Source organism: Myotis daubentonii, chromosome 20 (genome assembly GCF_963259705.1).
Source record: "Myotis daubentonii chromosome 20, mMyoDau2.1, whole genome shotgun sequence".
NCBI classification, from domain to species: domain Eukaryota; kingdom Metazoa; phylum Chordata; class Mammalia; order Chiroptera; family Vespertilionidae; genus Myotis; species Myotis daubentonii.
The window spans coordinates 11798669-11812981 of record NC_081859.1 but is presented as its reverse complement, the minus strand read 5'-3'; the positions used below and the strand labels follow the sequence as shown (position 1 = coordinate 11812981).

The window sequence follows — 14313 nt, the reverse complement described above, 5'->3', positions numbered from 1 at the left end:
ACCGACATTACAGGTTGTCATGGTGATCAAATAGCAATTCATACAGAAAGCACTCCCCCTTTACCTACCACTGTTACTTTTTAAAAAGTAAACCGTTTTCTTATTTTTAAAGTAAGACATGTTCACTATAGAAAACTTGGAAAACAGAAATTCCAAAGGAATAAAATAGAAGTGGCCCTAAATCTCTCATCTATCGCTGTTACCCAGCGTAATCCTTTTGACATAGATCCTTCTAGTCATCTATGTATAGATGATAAGAATAATAAAAATGAGATCATCCTATATTTCTGTATCTTAACTTTCCTACATAATATATCATAAAAATTTCCATTAAACAGTTTATACACAATCCCATTATAAAAAAATTTACCTAATCTAATTGAAAAATATAAAGCAAATAATTATTAAAAAATAAGACTAAGTATATATTCTACTAAAGAATTTGTACAAAACAACAAAATACTCTAACCGTAAGTTTAGTCTGAAAAAGCACCCAGGTTATACAAATATCAAGCAGCAAAACCGGTCTTTTCATTTTAAATATAACTATTAACACTAAGAATTTCAGGTATTAAATGAAATATTACTGCAGAGGAGAAACTTTAATTCCTTGGTTCACACTATTTTAGCACCTTTTTACAGCCGAAAGCGAGGAGATCAGAGTCCTCCGTGACGATGGCCTGTACAATGCCAGCTTTGTTCAGATAGGCCAGCTGTGCATCTGCTTCGTACGGCGCCACGAGACAGTCGACCCCCTGAGCCCGAGCAGCCTGTGGGAGAGGGGCAGTCAATGTGCAGAACAGCATCTGGAAAGAACTGAACAACTCCCTGTTTCAAATCCATTATATCACCAGCTTCACTGTTCACTTTTATTTTTTTAAATATAGTTTATTGATTTTTTACAGAGAGGAAGGGAGAGGGATAGAGAGTTAGAAACATCAATGAGAGAGAAACATCCATCAGCTGCTTCCTGCACACCCCCAACTGGGGATGTGCCCACAACCAAGGTACATGCCCTTGACTGGAATCGAACCTGGGACCTTTCAGTCTGTAGGCCGACACTCTATCCCCTGAGCCAAATCGGTTAGGGCTCACTGTGCATGATTTAGTACTATTTTCAAAGATCATATCCTTGCGGGAGCCGGTTTGGCTCAGTGGATAGAGTGTCGGCCTGCAGAACGAAGGGTCCCAGGTTCAATTCCGGTCAAGGCACATGCCCGGGTCACAAACTAAACCCCCAGTAGGGGGCGTGCTGGCACAGCCAATCAGTGATTCTCTCTCATCTTTGATGTTTCTGTCTCTCTCCCTTCCTCTACGAAATCAATAAAAATATCTATAATAAAAGCATCATTAGACCAGACGTCCTTCTGGACGTCCTTCCGGATGAAGCTGGGGCTGCGAGGGAAGCCCGGGCCCCGGGGTGCCAGAGGGAAGCCAGTGCTGGCGGCCGGGGGAAGGAAGGCCTACCCTCGCACGAATTTCATCGAGCCTCGAGTATACACATAAAAATCATATCCTTTCAAGTATGCTCTTTCTGCTTTTAGTCCTAGTATATAATGAACTGATCAGATAGCCACTGAGTCTTTTTTTTAAATCAACTTATAAATTTGGAGAAAAGAAACACTGCTTTACACGGGGAGGGAGCCAGTAACTGTAAGTCACAAAAGACAAGTTTCCATCTGAAGAATGGCTATGCTTCATCTGCAGACTGAAGGGTCTGGGTTCGATTCCCCTCAAGGGCACATGCCCAGGTTGCAGGCTCGATCCCCAGTAGGGGATGTGCAGGAGGCAGCAGATCCATGATTCTCTCTCTTCATTGATGTTTCCATCTCTCTCCCTCTTTCTTCCTCTCTGAAATCAATAAAAAAAAGAAAAAAGAAAAAAAAGAATGGCTATGCTCCAAAAGTATCTGACATGTTTAGAGCTCTAAATCTATTTTCCCCAAGAAAATAACAGGCTCTCTTGTCAGACTATAAGAGTCTACCTGACATTGAGCCGTAACTGGTTTGGCTCAGTGGCTAGAGCGTCGGCCTGCGGACTGAAAGGTCCCAGGTTCGATTCCAGTCAAGGGCATGTACCTTGGTTGCGGGCACATCCCCAGTAGGAGGTGTACAGGAGGCAGCTGATCGATGTTTCTAACTCTCTCTCTCTCTCCCTTCCTCTCTGTAAAAAATCAATAAAATATAAAAAAAAGAGTCTACCTGACATTGAATCTAATCACCGTATTTATAATCCCAGTTGTTTCGAGCAGTTTGAACACAGGCCTGAAAAGGGGGAGGGAGGGCTGGGACTGTGGGCACGTGGACACTAATATTTGGTGATAAGACCCGTCTAAGCAGAGCAGATGGGGTAGCCAGGAAGTCTGCAGAGTTCCTGAGTCAGCGAGGCTGGTTCAGGGTCTCGGACAGGCGTCCAGGAGCGAAGGGTCAGTAAGTGGTGAAGCCTCGATGCCAGTGGGAGTGGGACTGAGCCCCCAGCAGTGCACCCCTCCATCTCCGGGACATGCTGATGGGGGTCGCCTAGGGTCTTCTTTAAAAAGGGAGAGCTCAGCTTATCCCTGGGGCTCTCTCCCTTGGAAATGCTGAATTCCATCTAAGCATTCTGCTCCCTTCTAGCTGACGTTAGCCCGCTCCAGGAGGTCAGGCCTACAATAATTCCCCTCCCTTCATCTCCTTGCTCTCCCATCAATAAACAACTTACAACCAGCTTCCACGAACGTCACTACTCGTTACTTAGGCATCATTTCTTGTTGTTAATCCTCACCCGAGGATATTTTTCCATTGGTTTTTAGGGAGAGCAGAAGAGAGAGGGAAAGACAGAGAGAAACGTCGATGTGAGAGAAACACATCGATTGGTTGCCTCCTGCACGAGCCCCGACCAGGGCCCGGGCTGGGGAGGAGCCTGCAACCGAGGTATGTGCCCTCGGAAGGAACCAAACCCGGGACCCTTCGGTCCGCAGGCTCTCCCCACTGAGCCACACCGGCGAGGGCGCGTTATTCCTTGATTGCTTACTTTAATGACGTTGTGGGCCATCGCAGGTGTGATGTTGACGCAGCGGGTGAAGCATTCTCTGGCCTCCGAGACCTTCCCCTCGCGAAGAAGCTGCTTGCCCTTAAGGAGGTTGGCTTGTCGTCGCCTGCAAGGAGCAAGAAAACCCAGAGCTGGATCAAGAAACTATGATACAACTCGAATGCGGGGCATTTCCCTTGAATAGAAAAAAGCCTGGCTCAGTTGAAAGTGCGCCGCTGGTCCTTGAGAGCATTAGCCCACAGGCCCTGGGCTCCTAAGCAAAGAACAAGCCCTCACTAGGGCGCACTCACGGCCAGCCCAGCGGGCTCTGCCACAGCAACGCCTCTGTCAGAAGAAAGTGAACCAAGACGCTTAAGAAAACGCGAGTCAAGGCTTTCACACCATCAAACCCACTTCCACGCGTAAAGGGTGGAACTGTATCAGCACACAAGGAACGTGAGGAACGCTGCTTCTGTGAGCTTCCCTGTGAAAGCTATTAGAGAACAAGCTTCAGAAAAACCAAAATAACATGATGAGAGGCAGGGACATAAGGACGGGTGACGACCACATAGTAAACTGTAGAATCAAAACTCAGTAAGGAGTAAGCAGAGAGCCACAGCGACATGCTCTGACAGAGGAGTGGCTCTACACTGGAGACAGTGTGCGGGAAAGAAAAGTAAACTTTAACTGCTTTCAGTAATCACACTGGTGGTGGGAGTATTAGTCCTGTTGAGTATATCCCCCATTTTGCTTTCCATGGTTTGTTACCCAGAGTCAAGTGAAGACTGAAAATATTAAATGGAAATTTCCAGAAATAAACAAAATTAGTAAGTTTTAAATTGTGTGCCGTTCTCAGTAGCAGGATGAAATCTTGTGCCATATCTACTTCACTCCATCTCATCCCATAGGCATCGTATCACCTCTACCACAAGAAGGGTGAGGCCCTGGCCGGTGTGGCTCAGAGGGTAGATAGAGCGTCGGCCTGCGGCCTGAAGGGTCCCGGGTTCCATTCCAGTCCAGGGTACATGCCTGGGTTGCTGGCTTGGTCCCCAGTGGGGGTCGTGCAGGAGGCAGCTGATCCATGATTTTCTCTCTCAACATGATGTTTCTATCTCTCTCTCCCTTCATCTCTGAAATCAATATATATTAAAAGAAAATAAGAACAAGGTGAGTAGAATATAGGATATTTTGAGGGAGAAGAGACAGATCACATTTACATAACTTTTATTATAGGCTATTATGGTTGTTGTATTTTATTAAGTTACTGTTGTTAATCACTGTGCCTAATTTACAAGTTAAACTTGGTCATATGTCTGTATGTGCAGGAAAACACAGCATGATAGGGCTTGGTTCTATCGGGGTTTCAGGCATCCACTGGGGGACTTGGCATGTGTACCCACTGAATAGGGGGGACGACTGGAATTATAAGACGCTCTAACTTTGACATCCCCTGTCCCCTTAGAACAAGGATTCTCAGTATGGGAGGACGGAGATGCGGATGAAGCACAGAAGTTAAGTAAAAGCCTGTGCCCTGAATCTGAATGGGAAGTATCAGTCTGAACTGGTGAGGTTTTTTCATCAAGTCAATGCACACGTACACGCCCCGGGTGGTGGGCTGGGCCCCAGTAGTGGGTGTGCAGGAGGCAGCCTACTGATGCTTCGCTCTCACAGCAATGTCTCTCTCTCTCTCTCAAAATCAGTAAAAAAAAATTTACAAAATGGATAGCTGGAAGGACGCCTGACTTGGGGTGGTGAATACACGACACAATATACAGACGATGTATTATAGAACTGTACCCCTGAAACCCAAAGAATTGTGTTAATGTCACCCCAATAAATTCAATTTTAAAAATGGACACAACTAATAATTAAGAAATTCACTATCACAGTGAAATTTTAACATTCTTTTCTCAGTAACTGATGGATTAAGAAGACACACATGAAAAACCAAAGAACCAGTAAAGAGACGGAAGATTTGAATCCTACAATCATAAGCCCTACTTACACTCATTAATTAGAGAACGCACAATCCTTTCCAGCACACGGAAGACTTAAGGAAATGTGTTCATGTCCTAGGCTATAAGAAAGTCTCAAGTATTGGGTGCGGCGGCCTCAGCTGCCTGTGCTGATGGAAGCTGAGCCCACAGGTGAGGTGACTTGTCTCAGGTCACACGGGTGAGGGAGCCGAGAGGCCGCGGTGCCTTCTGCCACCGCGGAGGCCGAGATTCCCACGAGCCAGGCGGCCAGGCCTTACCAGCTTCCTGGAGGCTCACAGGCTCACCTGCCTTCTTAGGGGCCAGGCCGCCTCCCCCGCTGGGACCGCTGCACCGGTACCACCGGATCCCGGTCTGGGAAGGCCGAGGGGGGTTCGGGAAGGACCAGGGAGGAGGGCTCCCAAGCAGGTGCCCACGGCACCAGGTCCCTCCCTGCCCGGGAGGGGCACCTCCCAGGCCCCGTACCAGCCCCCCGGATCTGAGCTGCAGCCCCCCACAAACTGCTGCGCGAGCGGCTGCCCCAACTGTGTGTGGGTGGACATGCAGGCGGGCTCCTGCCGCTCCACCCGGCTGGCGGGGGCCGTGCTCCTGCACAGCGGACAGAACCTCAGGCCGCCCGGGAATGGAGATCCGGCTCCATCCCGCAGGAGGGGCAGAGGCCGAGCGGGCCTGGCCGACAGCTGCCAGCTGACCCCACGGGGAGCCCCGAGCTCCTGCCCAGGCAGCACGCGGCCGCCTCTCTCCGGGCCCCTCCGTGGGGCTTGCGTCAGGTGGGAATGGGAAGGGCTCTTTATTGACATCACCTGGGAATAAAGAAGCTCTCTGAGAAAAAAAACACAAAGAACCAAAGTAGAATTAGCCCGGCCAAGTGCTCAGTGGTTGAGCGTTGACCTATGAGCCAGGAGGTCAGGGTTTGATTCCCGGTCAGAGCACATGCCCGGGTGGCACATCCCCAGTGTGGGGCGTGCAGGGGGCAGCTGATCGATGATTCTCTCTCATCATTTGATGTTTTTCTCTCTCTCCCTTCCTCTCTGAAATCAATAAAAATAGATAAAAAAACACACCAAACAACTAGTATTCTACAAACCAAAGCATCAGACCTCAATACAATTACGTCAGAGATGAAACAGAGGCTCAACTTACTCTCTTCTGGACTTCTCCACTTCCTTTTTAGAAGGCAAAGTACATCCATCAAACACAAGAATAGGCTTGATCCCATGAGACAGTAACATATTTACAAATTTCATGCAAAATCCTACATACCTATGAAAATAAAAGGCATTTAAGTGTTTGCATCTTGTAATACTTCTGCTCATTTTAAAACCTGATAAAATGAATTATGAAAAGAGGTTTGCTTTTTGTTTTTTAAAGAAAATGTTTTCATAGGAAATGAACATTAATTTACATCTCCCATCATTTCATTAAAAAAGGGGATCTTTTGCTTTAGCCGGTTTGGCTCAGTGGATAGAACGTCGGACTGAAGGGTCCCAGGTTCGATTCCTGCCAAGGGCACATGCCTGGGTTTCGGGCTCGATTCCCAGTGGGGGGAGTGCAGGAGGCAGCCGATTGATGATTCTCTCTCATCATTGATGTTTCTCTCTCTCTCTCTCTCCCTCTTCCTTCCTCTCTGAAATCAATAAAGAAATAAATAAAAAAAATTAAGAAAGGGATCTTTTAACTCAAAATAGAAATAAAAAGGCATAATCTTAAAAAGCAATCATTTACATCAAACATATTCATCTTAATGAAAGACTCACTACGTTGTAAACTACTGACAACGACCCTTCGTTGGTCTTAAGAAGCAATGGAAAACCTGTATTCTTCAAGCACAGTTGCAGCTGCTTAAATGTAATGGTGGAAAAGAAACTGCTTTAAAACATGACCACAGCTCGGGAGTGGCAGGTGTGCCCAGACTGCTTCAGATCCCACAGTTACAGGCCGCCTGGTCAAATTAACCCTAACAGCCCCAAACATTACCATGCAATAATGACTTTCCCCCCTTCCCTCTAAGAAACAAACAGGATTAACACATTTCACCTGTTGTCTATTGAGCTGAGGTAATACTAAGATCTGTGAGCCTTTCTCTAGGACAGCGGTTCTCAACCTGTAGGTCGCGACCCCTTTGGGGGTCGAACGACCCTTTCACAGGGGTCGCCTAAGACCATCAGAAAACACATATATAATTACATATTGTTTTTGTGATTAATCATTATGCTTTAATTATGTTCAGTTTGTAACAATGAAAATACATCCTGCATATCAGATGTTTACATTACGATTCATAACAGTAGCAACATTACAGTTATGACGTTGCAAGGAAAATAATTTTATGGTTGGGGGTCACCACAACATGAGGAACTGTATTAAAGGGTCGCGGCATTATGAAGGTTGAGAACCACTGCTCTAGGAGATAGGTTATATATTACAAAAAAGAAAATGTATAATTCGTGCCCAAATCCCTGCAGAAAATCTGTCCAAAAATTGTGCTTGTTTTTCTAATGTTTCTATCTAAAAAATAAAGAGGACATCAGTCCTGCCTCAAATGAGGTCGCGGAGTTTATAACTGGACGTCGAGACGGCTCCAAGTGAAGGGAAAGCGAGTCACCCGCCCTTGTCCTTTGAAGCGGACGCCTTGCTCCCGTAACAGGATTTAGTGCTGTCGGCACCCGAGGAAGTAGGCGTCTGAAATCACTATGGATTCTCAGAACACTGTTTATCTCAGACAAAAAATAACAGGAGACGATTTGGGGGTTTTGTCCATCGGTGCGCGGATGGTCTGGCTTAATCCAAGTAAAAACTAGGTCTCTATCACAGAAGGAAGTCATTCCTGACTTGGCAATGTTCGAAAACACACTTTTGGATAAACCTGGCACTGAATAAAAAATAAGGCATTTTTAATTTTTTTAAAAAAAGTGTCTTCATAGGAAATGAACGTTAATTTACATCTCCCATCATTTCATTTAAAAGGGGGACCTTTTAACTCAAAACAGAAAATAAGGCTCATTCTTCAATGGCAACAAGCTACTAGAAACATGAGGTCCAGACTTACTTATCGGTAGGTTCGCCTTTGGCCAGTTTTTCAGCACAAGCAATAGCACCTTTGTGAAGCCAGCAGTACGTATCCACGGCCACCACCTGCCCCTTGTACTTCCTCACGTGGATGGGCTCGGAGGCGTCTTTGATAAACTGCAGTAATCCTTGTATCCCCATCGTGCCAAGTGAACTACGTGACGTGAAAGAAGGGGAAAACAGCAATATTTAAGGGCAAATATACATTTACACAAACATTTTAGGAAAATAAAAACAAAACAAGAAAAAGAGAGGCTGGAAACGAAGAAGGACCTGTTACTACTGAGATATTTGACAATCAATGTTCTCAAATATTTTAACTGGGCTCCTCCCTGTCAAACAATTTCCGTAGTCTAGAATTTTCTTTCCAAAGTGCTTTCCCACATGGGATCATGATGTGTGCTCCAAGCCCTTAACACAGTACTAGACACATGGAAGTTTGAGTCTCTCTTCTCTAAAAATGCATTGCTGCCCGGCCGGCGTGGCTCAGTGGTTGAGGGTGGACCTATGAACCAGGTGGTCACGGTTCGATTCCTGGTTAGGGTACATGCCTGGGTTGCAGACTCAATCCTTAGTGGTATGTGTGTGTGCAGGAAGCAGCCAATCAATGATTCTTTCTCATCATTGATGCTTCACTCTCTCTCTCCCTCTCCCAAATCAATAAAAATATATTAAAAAAAAACAGCAGCAGTCCTGGCTGGTTTGGCTCAGTGGATAGAGCGTTGGCCTGAGGACTGAAGAGTCCAGGGTTCAATCCCCAGCAGGAGGCCTGCAGGAGGCAGCGGATCAATAATTCTCTCTCATCTTGATGTTTCTATCTGTCTTCTCCCCCTTCCTCTCTGAAGCCAATAAAATAATATTAAAAACAACAGCAACAACGAGTTGTGGAGGCAGCCACAGTTCCAGGATCTGCCCTTGACCCCTGGATTAGAGTTAAGTATCCAGTTCCATCTGCCCATTTGGTGAAGAGCAGCTGAAGCAGCTGATTAATGATTCTCTCTCATCATTGATGTTTCCCTCTCTCCCTCTCCCTTCCTCTCTGAAACCAATAAAAACATTAAAAAAAAAAAAAAGAGGCATTGCTAAAACCGATAACATTGTTTTGCTATGGCATCACTCTCCCTCTATGCAGGCATTATAAGAGGCAACGTGCAAATGAGCACGGGAGTGGAAACTCAAAACGGCTTGTAGGCAGGCAGGCAGGCGTTTCAACCAAAAAGTGTAATAAATGCTTCAGGACAAACGCTTTAACTTCCGACCCCTTCCACCCAGGTGGCACCCCCTGAGCCCTTCCTTTCTGTACAGAAACTGCAGAACTGCCCCCGTTCCTTCCAGAAGCGCCACCCTCCCAGCTCCCCACGATGAGCGGAGGCAGCAGTGGGCACCGAGCAGGTGCGTGGCATTTCATACCGTGAATCTCTCCCCGCAAACACCGCGCTTGGGAGGAAGGGAAGGAAGCAGGCGCAGGGTCAGAAGGCAGCCTCACCCTGCGGATCCCGGACTGAAGCTCCGATGCCCGCTGCGCTAGTCCAGCGAGTCCCCAAATGCCAACAGCTCGCAGAGGCTCAACTGCAGTCGCCGCAGGCCATCCGGATGCGGCTGGCCCTCCAGCCACAGTCCCAGAATCACAGTGAGTCTCCCTCCGATACGGTCCTCACAGAGCGCTTCCTTGCACCGGGAGGGAAACTGGCGCCGCGGACATTGCGTGGAACGCGGTTTCTTCTGAACTAGGTAAATGCCCTCGGATGCATGTTGTCTCCTCGGCCCAGGGGCAGTGACGGCGCGCCATAGGCCACCGGTCACTCCCGGAGACCCCCGGGGGCGCCCGAGGTTCCGTAGCAGCTGCACCCGCGCCTCTTGGCTCCTAGGTCGCCCGGAGGTGCAGGGGCGAGGCCCGCAGGCCCATCCCAGAAGGCGCGTGTTCCTTGGCCTGCGGAAAGGAAAAATGTACTTGTCACCATTTAACCAATGGACACAGGCACCAGGGGGTGAGGGCAAGAGTGGGGGTGGGGGTAGAGGGAAATGGGGGGACAAGGACACACGTGTAATACCTTAATCAATAAAGAAAAAAAAAGCTGGGAGATCGCATGCGAAAACGGGACTGTGAACTTTTGCTCAAAGACGGGGGGGACTGGGGTCCGACTACCGGGGCCGAGCCCGGCAGGGAATGAATAGCCTGCAGGCCACGCGGACGGCCCCTCGGTTCACGAACTGCAGCCCCCGCCACGCCAAGCACGTTCCCTCGGGACCCCACACCCTCCCGGGCCACGAGCCACATCAGGCAGCGACCCCCCGCGCTCCCCGGAGCCCGGCTGCAGGGTCGAGGGGGGGAGCCACGCAGACCCAGAATCTCCAGCCCGGAACGTGGGGACGCGCAGACCACCCCCGCCGCGGGGACCAGCAGGAACGCACCCAAAGCCTCTGCACGGCCCGCTCCGTTCACTTCTCGGGCAGCCGGGCAGGGGCTCCGAAACCCGGCCCCAGCGCCGCTGACTCCCCGGGGTGCCGGCACTAGAGCGGGGCGCCGCCGCGCTGCACGGACCAACCTTTCAATTTGCGCGGGATGGCCCGCGCCCCGCCCAGCGGAAGTGACGTCACGCACCTCCGCGCCGCCGGAAGGGCGTTCTGCCCGGAAGCGACCGTGGTCCCGTTGCCCTGCGACTCGGGGTGCCGCTGCACGCCGGAAGCCCATGCAGCCTGTGGAAGGGGCGGGAAGAGCTGAGCTGATTGGCCTACATGGAATGGCGCCAGGGCGTGGAGAATTGTTTCTCGCGCGGGGGCCGCTGGGAGTTGTAGTTCTCCCGCGACCGCAGCCAAGTTCAGAGCTGTTGAAGTTCTAACCGCCTCCTCGTGTCTTTGTTGTTTTTAAAACCTAAAAAAGGGCTCCAGGGAGACAGGAGGTGCAGCATGAGCTCTGAGAGACTTTAGGAAGGGACAGAGGTGGCGCTTGGTAAGCAATTTAACTAAGAAGGGACAAAGGTTCTCTCCTTCCTGGCCTGGCTCCTCGAAGCGCTCTTCATTCTCAACTAGGCTGCAACCTTGGACTACATAGATCTGAAACCCCACAAACATAGTTTTGTTTTGGTTATTTTTACTGTATTTTTTTATTGATTGCAGAAAGGAAGGGACAGAGAGAAACATCAATGATGAGAGAAAATCATTGATCAGCTGCCTCCTGCCCGCTCCGCGATGGGGATGGAGCCCACACCTGGGCATGTGCCCTGATGGGGAATTGAACCAGCAACCTCCTGGGTCATAGGGTCAAGATCAACCACTGAGCCACGCCCACCGGGCTGGGTCACACCTAATCTGACGAACCTGCCAATTGCTCCTCAGATAGGAATTCCAGTATAAATTCCTACATTTTTTCCTACATTTTTCCTACACTCTAACATGTAACAGTGAGAAGTTATTGTTTCCATGTGCATTTCTCTGATTGCTAACGACTGCAAGTATTGAGTATTGCTTTCTAGGTTTCCTGTTGTATATATAACCTAATCATAACTTTCACCCATTTTTGTATGTTTCCTGTTTTTTTTCTTGTAGGTTTTCAAATCTCTTGTGCACTTTGCTCTATTTTTATGCCCTGTTTGTGAGAAGTGTTTTCTCTAGTTAATTTACTTGTGCTTATGATGCATTTTTAAGTTTTAAATTTAGTAGGTAGTCAATTATCCTAATATTATTATCTGATTTCATCAAAAACAATTATGATATCTGGCAAAATAACGGGTGTCTTTGTTTTCTTCTGCATTAGTAATCTCTCTGCTTTCCCCAAATACATTCTTCCCAGAATGTCAGCCAGTTGTTCAAAAACTGTGTTGTCTCTTTTGATCCACTAGAGGGCAACACTTGCTTGAAAAAAACTGCTGTCCCTTCCTATACACTGCAGCGGTTCTCAACCTGTGGGTCGCGACCCTTTCACAGGGGTCGCCTAAGACCATCCAAAAACACATATATAATTACATATTGTCTTTGTGATTAATCACTATGCTTTAATTATGTTCAATTTGTAACAAAATACATCCTGCATATCAGATATTTACATTACGATTCATAACAGTAGCAACATTACAGTTATGAAGTAGCAATGAAAATAATTTTATGGTTGGGGTCACCACAACATGAGGAACTGTATTAAAGGGGCACGGCATTAGGAAGGTTGAGAACCGCTGCTATACAGTAAATCATGCTCTTTTCTCTGAAAGAGAAGAAACTGGCTGAAATAAGCCTTACAGAAAATAACTAGTTTCCACTTAAATAACTGGAAATCACATAGAGGAGTTCGGACAAAATGTAAAAGCTATTTTTTTAAATATAACAAGTTATATAATAAGGATTCAAGGATATTTTTAAGTGGAAAAAAGAAAAAGAAAAACCAGTTAAATTTATTTTATATGACTTAACATCTCATTTATTATTGATCAAATTTAGATGCATTTTTATTTTTCACATGAGTCCCCATTGGTGAAATGAATCATTTGGTCCAAGTAACAAAATCAATGAGTTAAAAGAATTAGTAAGTGATCACCCCTAGGAAGTTCAGATAATCATTCAAGTTCTACTTATCTCGAGTCATTTCTAGACTAAATGAAAATACCTTCTGACTTTACCTAAGAAACTCTGAACATTTTCTTCTGTATGACACTTCCCTGAAGAGAAAAGAACCCTTTGGGGAGAACCAAGATGGCGGCATAGGTTAACGCCGGAGTTTGCTGCTTTGAACAACTACTTCAAAAGTGAAACCAAAAAACGGAAGGGACATCACCCAGAACCACCGGGGAGCTGGCTGAGTGGAAGTCCTACAACTAGGAGGAAAGAGAAACGCATACGGACACTCAGAGGAGGCGCAGTGCTGAAGTCAAATTCTGAGGTGCGGAGTGCGCGGAGCGGGCTGGCGGCGGAGGGCGCGGTTGTTGTTTTCAATCGGGAGGGAGTCGCAGACTCTGAGCTCCAGATACAGGCGAGTCTTTAGGGACCCAGACTCAGGCGGAAGAAGCGGGACTGTCTGGCTTCGGTCAGAGCGAGTGCAGCTTTCTCTCCGAGCTTTGCAGCGGGTGCTGGGACTCAGAGAGGCAGAGCCCCTGGGGACAGGACTGAGAGCCGCCATAACTGCTCTCTCCGGCCCACCCTGTTGATCCTGTGCGACCCGCCCCGCCCAAGCCCTGCACAGAGGCATTTGCCGGATAGCCTCAGGCAAAGGCTAGATTAGCACCTCCCTAGAGGACAGAAGTTCTCTCACCGCTGACACAGCTGAATCTCATAGCCACTTGGCCTGGAGGTCAAACCCTCCCTGGAATTAGCTACAGCAATCAAGATTTATCTATAAGACTGCGAACAAAGACCACTAGGGGGTGCACCAAGGAAGCATAACAAAATGCGGAGACAAAGAAACAGGACAAAATTGTCAATGGAAGAAATAGAGTTCAGAACCACACTTTTAAGGTCTCTCAAGAACTGTTTAGAAGCTGCCGATAAACTTAATGAGCTCTACACGAAAACTAATAAGACCCTCGATCTTATATTGGGGAACCAACTAGAAATTAAGCACACACGGACTGAAATAACGAATATTATACAGACGCCCGACAGCAGACCAGAGGAGCGCAAGAATCAAGTCAATGATTTGAAATGCGAGGAAGCAAAAAACATCCAACCGGAAAAGCAAAATGAAAAAAGAATCCAAAAATGCGAGGATAGTGTAAGGAGCCTCTGGGACAGCTTCAAGCGTACCAACATCAGAATTATAGGGGTGCCAGAAGATGAGAGAGAGCAAGATATTGAAAACCTATTTGAAGAAATAATGACAGAAAACTTCCCCCACCTGGTGAAAGAAATGGACTTACAGGTCCAAGAAGCGCGGAGAACCCCAAACAAAAGGAATCCAAAGAGGACCACACCAAGACACATCATAATTAAAATGCCAAGAGCAAAAGATAAAGAGAGAATCTTAAAAACAGCAAGAGAAAGAAACTCAGTTACCTACAAGGGAATACCCATACGACTGTCAGCTGATTTCTCAACAGAAACTTTGCAGGCCAGAAGGGAGTGGCAAGAAATATTCAAAGTGATGAATACCAAGAACCTACAACCAAGATTACTTTATCCAGCAAAGCTATCATTCAGAATTGAAGGTCAGATAAAGAGCTTCACAGATAAGGAAAAGCTAAAGGAGTTCATCACCACCAAACCAGGATTATATGAAATGCTGAAAGGTATCCTTTAAGAAGAGGAAGAGGAAGAA

At 47.2% G+C, this 14313-nt stretch overlaps 1 protein-coding gene across 3 annotated transcripts in view; it reads right to left on the bottom strand.

Annotated features, from left to right (window-relative positions):
- The window catches only part of EXO1 (exonuclease 1), a 34947-nt gene extending 25245 nt beyond the window's left edge, over window positions 1-9702 (bottom strand). For 2 of the 3 annotated variants that reach the window (XM_059677479.1, XM_059677482.1), the window contains exons 1-5: window positions 9559-9702; window positions 8053-8226; window positions 6147-6266; window positions 3013-3136; window positions 633-770 (exon numbers count right to left, since the gene is read on the bottom strand). In XM_059677479.1, coding sequence (XP_059533462.1) covers window positions 633-770; window positions 3013-3136; window positions 6147-6266; window positions 8053-8213 — 543 coding nt within the window. In that variant the 5' untranslated portion in view covers window positions 8214-8226; window positions 9559-9702. Of the gene's footprint in view, window positions 1-632; window positions 771-3012; window positions 3137-6146; window positions 6267-8052; window positions 8227-9482; window positions 9503-9558 lie in introns of those variants that run through there. The other variant, XM_059677480.1, reaches the window with a different exon arrangement.
- Window positions 9703-14313: the final 4611 nt, after the last annotated feature.